This window comes from Gossypium arboreum, chromosome 8, assembly GCF_025698485.1.
Source record: "Gossypium arboreum isolate Shixiya-1 chromosome 8, ASM2569848v2, whole genome shotgun sequence".
Taxonomy (NCBI): domain Eukaryota; kingdom Viridiplantae; phylum Streptophyta; class Magnoliopsida; order Malvales; family Malvaceae; genus Gossypium; species Gossypium arboreum.
Genome location: NC_069077.1, coordinates 15,138,372 through 15,144,592, shown reverse-complemented (window position 1 = coordinate 15,144,592; position 6,221 = coordinate 15,138,372). Strand labels below are relative to the sequence as shown.

Genomic DNA, 6,221 nt, shown 5'->3' with positions numbered 1-6,221 from the left:
TAATTTATAATTACATTAAAAAATGACTAAATTAAGTTATTTAAAATAATTAATAAATTTAAAATCATCATAATTTAAAGTATTAAAATTTGTATTAATTGATACAAATCGATACAATTTGTTATTTGTTTAAGATCAAAATAACTCATACTAATACTATGCTTATAATTAATTATTTTTAATAAATTTATTAGCAAATGCTTTGAAATTAAAAGTTTAATATTTAAAATAATAATAAAAATAGCAGCTTAAATTTTAATTCAATTGATATAGGCATAGTTGTTAATGCAGAAAGATATGAATTTGAGAGTTGAAAAAAGTATATTAGAGTCTTGTGTTAATTATAAAAATTAATATTCAATTAATTTTATTAGTATTCCAGGTTAAGAAGTTTCCTTGAATTAATTATTGATGTCCACACAATGATAACCTGAATTTACTGTTATTATCGATGATTTATTTGGATTTGTATGAGATTAATCCAAAATTTTCATAGTTTTAATTTCGTCCTACTAAAAAGGAATTTTGACGAAAAGACCCAAATCATTTAAATTTGTGAAAGAAAATAAATCAGAAAAATGAATTTGCATTAGTTTCAAAGATGAATTTTCTTATTTAAGGAATTACTCTTGTGTTTGAGTTAGAATTAAAAGTAAATAAATAAATAAATAAAAAGAATAAAGGAGTTATTGAGGAGGGTGTGATAACAAACACGAGACAGTCTCGTCCCACCCTGAAGAAAAGCCAATCCCACGCCAAGAGAAGAACCAAAACCAACAAATACAAAGCCAATTAAAAGACTCTCTCTACGACTCATTCTTCCCCCCATATCTTCCTCTACCCCCTGTTTTCAATCTCTATATCAATACAAGCATGATTTGCTTTTTTATTATTTTACACCCCATTTCAGTCTGTTGATCCAACTTTTCCTTCACCCACCCTGCATCCCTTTTTCTTATTATTGCTTTCCAATGGCTGTTCAAGCTCAGTATCCTTCCAATGTGCTCTTCTTAAACAGGTTGGTCTTTGCTTCTTTGCCTCTCTCTCCCCTTTTCTCTCTCTCTGCCTGTTTAATCATATTTGGTTTATTCCAGAGGTGGACAAGAGGAGCATGAATTTTCGTTGCAGCAACAAGCGGGAGGAGTTTTTCTTAATCAACCCCATATGTTATTCAACAATGGCACCAACAATAATATTAATCCAAGGAAAAGAGCAAGGGAAGTTACGGACGGGGCGGCAATAACTACGCCCATGAATTCATATTCTTTGCAAATGCAACCGCCTCAGCTGATAGAGCTTTCCCAACTCCACCAACCGAATGTGGTTTTCACCGGCCTCCAATTATCTTTCGGCGGCGACCAACAACAATATCAGAATCAGAATCTTCAAAAACAACAACACCAACACCAACAACGGCAACAGAATCTTGTTCCCAGCTCCACTCTTTTTTTGTCCGTGGTATCCGATGAATTGGCTACCCAAATCAAACGCCAGAGAGAAGAATTGGACCAATTTCTTCAAGCCCAGGTACCGATTTTCTCTTTCTTCATGTGGGTTATCGTCGATTTTTTTTTTTTGTTTGTCTGTTTGTTTGAAAAATGTAACGAGTTGGTATTTTTTATTTTAGGGAAAGGAATTACGGCGAACGTTAGCGGAGAAAAGGAATAGGCACTACCATGCGCTGTTGGCGGCAGCGGAGGAATCGGTGGCGAGGAGGTTAAGAGAGAAAGAAGCGGAAGTGGAGAAAGCGACGCGGCGGAACGCCGAGTTGGAGGCATGGGCAGCGCAACTAAGCGTAGAGGTTCAGGTTTGGCAAGCGAAAGCCAGGGCACAGGAGGCAACAGCGACTTCGTTACAAGCACAGCTCCAACAGGCTATGATTGGCTGTGGGGCTGCTGCGGTGACAGAAGATAGTAGGAGAGGGGAGGAAGGGATAGAAGGACAGGCGGAGGACGCCGAGTCGGCTTACGTGGACCCTGAACGGATGGTTTCTTCGGGACCATCTTGCAAGGCGTGTCGGACACGCGTCGCCTCGGTGGTGCTGCTTCCGTGTCGACATCTTTGCCTTTGTACAGAGTGTGACAGAGTGGCGCAAGCCTGCCCGCTTTGCCTCGCCGTTCGGAATTCTAGCGTTGAGGTTTTTCTTTCTTGAAAAAAAAAACAAAAAACAAAATCAAAATAACCTTCTAGTATAATAAAAAATTTACATTTCTCTCTACTTTTTTAAAAAATTTCTTTTGGGGGTCTGATATTATTAGTTTTTTTACCAATGACCCGGAAATTTTTCTTTTTTTTTTTTTTCCTTTTACTTGGTTCCCAATGTACATGGCCACTTGGGTAGTGGCATTGTCTCTCTCCATCTTGTCGTCTTCTTTTTAATTTATTTTTAAAAAATTTTAAATGATATATATAAATTCTTTGATTACGGTTTTAATGTTTGAGATTCATTGTTATTAAATATGTTAATAATGTTGATTTACTTAATTGTTTTGACATGGTAAGTAGAAACAATGCAATTTGCTTTGCCACAAAGCTCTCTTAACTCTCAACTCAATGTGAGACAAATATGGAAAATTGCAAATGTGGTCCTTTTAAAAACTTTGTCTCATGTTTAGGTTTTTAGTTGTTGTAATTTCTTCTCAAAAATGCAGATTCGAGTTAGATCAATCCTTCAATTCATCTACAAAACTCGAAATAGGTAACTTACCAGCAATTTTTGGCTTACACTTAAAATAAGCTTGTATGAGATGCAAAATAAAGAACTTGTTTTAGGCTTTTAATGGGTGCAAAAACATGAATTGACAAATTGCCTAAGAATATGAGATTTAATCAAAAGAATGGCAACAGTTTTCGTGTTGGAAACTCTAAAAAACTTTCTGCTTTATTTTGGTCAGTTTTAGGCTAAGTTGGGGGCTCTAACGTTCTCTTGTGTCAATTGCAGCTATTCTTTCTTTTTCTTTGGTTTTATTTTTTTTAAATGGAACTTCTTAAAGCCAGATCTATAAATAATAAAACCCAAATGAGGTTTTATATGGTTCAAATCTGAAGCACAATCATATGATCCAAGTTGTGCAGAGATGCGCAATGTCTCCATTATAGACATCAACCACCACTATAATGTTTTCTTTTCTTTTTTTCTTTTCTTTTTTTTTTTTTTTGCCTTTTGGAGGCAAATCCCTTAAAAACATGTTTCCACGTATTTCAAAAGATCATATAAGCATACATGAGAAGAAAATGGGTAAACTTAGTGAGGGTGATAATATTATATGAAACACCCAATATGAAAAGGTGTTTTGGTGCTTCAAGTTGAAGCCATTGCATATGCCACTGTTGGGTTTGGTCCCATAAGTTACTACTGAAGATGCTGAGACATTGCCTTTGGTCCCATAAAGGTATTGATCATATGTATATATGATCATTGGGAAGTTTGATTGTTATAAAGTATAATGTTTTCAAACGACAGGAGATGTAGGGCGCAATATCTAATCCAATAATTCAACAAAAAAAGCTGAATCCTGGTTGATGAATATATAACAAGATATGAGAAAATCACTTATAACAACAAAGAGATCAGAGATAGATCTAGTAGGCTACATAAATAAATATGGTAACAGCACATCATCAATATTTCCATTTCATTGGGTCAGTTTTATTTTTGAGACAAAATCCCATGGGATTGTACACATCTCGTTTCTTTGTATAACTCAATTATTAAATGTATATATGCTATTCTAATATGATAAATGGAGGAATTCCTCCCTTTTTTGCATTTGAAATTCTTTGTAATCTGCTCAACTTATAGCAGAAGCAGACTTTTGCATTTACCCCAAGCTGCTATATATATTACAATTTACAAATGGGTTACTTATATTAGGGCTGATTTTTTTTTTTAAGTTAAGCTTTGAATTAGACAATTGTTCTCACATTTGGGTTAAATTTTTTTTTTTTGTTCAAGTTAAGCCCTGAATTAGATAATTGTTCTTATATTGGGGCCTGAACTTTTTTTATCCAAGTTAGGTGCTGAACTTGACAAATGTTCTCACATTGGGACTTGAATTTTATTTGTGCAAGTTAATCTTTCAAAACTCTAGAGATCAGACTTCGATATGAGAACAATTACCAAATTTAAACCCCAATCTGAGAATAATTGCCGAATTTAAAGACTAACTTGGATAAAAAAAAGAAAAATTTATTAGACCCTAACGTGAGAAAATTACCTAATTCAAGATCAAAATTTGATAAAAAAAAATTCAAAAAACAATATCAAATTCAAACCCAAAGAGTGATTTAGCACTTCACAAATTTACGATGCAAATTGAATCTTGGAATTCAGCTAAAAAAGTTTCCTTGGGATCCAAGAGATTGATAGAGGCATTAAAATTGGCATCAAACATAGTTATGAATTCAAGCCTTTAGCTTTCAAGTTTCAATGTACATCTGTATTAAATGCAAATTCTGACACATAGAGAAGGATGAATTTATATAGGTAAGGGGTTAATTTTTCTATCTAGAAGGTAAACCTAAGGTTTGAATATAATAAGGTGTATTTGATGTAAGATTGGATCAAAAGCAAGCATATAAAATTACAAGTAGAATAGTTTTTATGCAACTTTAACAGTGTTGCTAAACTTGCAGGTAAGCTAAGAATCTGATAGTGATCACATGACATGTCCATCACATTGCATTGTCCAATGCACACAGTTGATTCATATCATAGCTCTCTCCCAGATTGACAAACTCAAAATCAAAGCGACTGTAATATCATTTTTAACTGCGTTAAGTAGATAGTGACAAGGAGGTGGACAATACAGTATATAAAAGATTTCACAACAGTAGTGCCCCATGTTCTCGTGAATTGCTCTCTCCTATCCCATGCCTTGTTTGAAAAATAAATAGATGAGCCGACAGATGGTCTTATAAATGGTAACGTGAGTAAGTCATGGAAACACCACACCTCTGTTAAATGATAAAGATGAAAATGTTGAAGTGGAAGACAGACAATGTTGTCCTCCTCCATTGTTATTATTTCCTTATCAAAAAATGTCTGTGCATGAGACCATTTGTCTGAAACTTCTTGTCATATGGCATAAACCACACTCATCTCTCTAATGGATGCTTACATCATACATAACTTCTTTTAATAACCTTGTTTTCATTGTAAATCTGCATTAGAAAAACACATGAAAAGCTTAATTAAGAACAACAATACAAGCTGTCTTTGCCAAGTAGCACAAGAGATAATGGTGAGAAAAAAAAGCATTGTAAAGGGGGGCCCTTGATGCAGGAATATGATGTATTGGGGGGAGAGGGTTGACAAAACAAAGACATGAAAGGTCGAAGCTGATGCATATATTTGGGTACGCTGTACTGCTAACATGCATGCCTTTCAGTACAGATTTTGGACTTTCTCTTCAATTTTGTTAGGTGTGGGAAACCAAAACCCACCATTTCATTTTCCCCTGCCATCACACTTGTCAATCCATAATAATAATAACACCAACCATAGTGTGGTGGCAATTGACAGGTGTTTCTTTTTCTTCAAACAATATCTAAAATGATAAAAACATAACAGTATTTGTAATATGTGTTTTTTTTTTTTTTTCTGTTTCATTTTCTGGTTATGAAGAAGAAGACCTTTGAGATTTGAGCCTGACATCAGCAGTGGCTAAAAGTTACAAAAGGAACTGTATAAAGGCTATAAAGGCCGTGATAATCTCATAGGTTCATAGGCATAGCTAAACCCCAAGTTAAAAAAGCTGAGGTTTTTTTTTTTTTGGGGAGGGACTAGGATGAGATTAAAAACATCATCTGACATGTTAGTTAAAGTGGTCAGTTTTTGCATCTCACAAATTAATAAAGGATCAATCTGCAAAAGAAGGAAAAAATTTGTTTAAAAAGGTTTTGATTAAATGATCAAATGTGTTATCCGTGAAGAAAGCATGAATTGTATATTATAAGATTGTTGATATCATTAATTACATGTCCAACGTTTTGAGTTTCAGTGGGTCATACATGTCAAATGAATGAGTTGGAAGAACCCAATGAAAATGGTTAAGTTCATTAGGGTTCTTCTTGGACCATTAGCCATAAGGAATCAATATCTTCTTTATTGTGGGTTCAAGGCATGAATATATGATCATAGCTTTGGTACAAGATCAATGTTTTAAGGAATTTTCATCTTCTTTTTTTCCCTGCTTTTTTGTCAAGATTGAAATGGAATA

The 6,221-nt window shown here is 34.1% G+C and overlaps 1 protein-coding gene across 1 annotated transcript; it reads left to right on the top strand.

Moving 5' to 3' along the window:
• The first annotated feature begins 641 nt into the window (after window positions 1-641).
• On the top strand, window positions 642-2,434 carry LOC108467632 (BOI-related E3 ubiquitin-protein ligase 1). The gene is made up of 3 exons (XM_017768343.2): window positions 642-1,018; window positions 1,095-1,527; window positions 1,628-2,434. Exons 1-3 carry the CDS (start codon window positions 972-974, stop codon window positions 2,150-2,152), a joined length of 1,005 nt encoding a protein of 334 aa, XP_017623832.1. The 5' UTR covers window positions 642-971; the 3' UTR covers window positions 2,153-2,434.
• The last annotated feature ends 3,787 nt before the right edge of the window (window positions 2,435-6,221 follow it).

What these genes read in the sequence shown, in the direction of transcription:
- LOC108467632 (XM_017768343.2), top strand. Translation starts at nt 972, where the DNA reads ATGGCTGTTCAAGCTCAGTATCCTTCCAATGTGCTCTTCTTAAACAG. An exon ending in AATGTGCTCTTCTTAAACAG is followed by an intron (nt 1,019 to 1,094) that starts GTTGGTCTTTGC and finishes GGTTTATTCCAG; the next exon opens with AGGTGGACAAGAGGAGCATG. An exon ending in ACCAATTTCTTCAAGCCCAG is followed by an intron (nt 1,528 to 1,627) that starts GTACCGATTTTC and finishes TTTTTATTTTAG; the next exon opens with GGAAAGGAATTACGGCGAAC.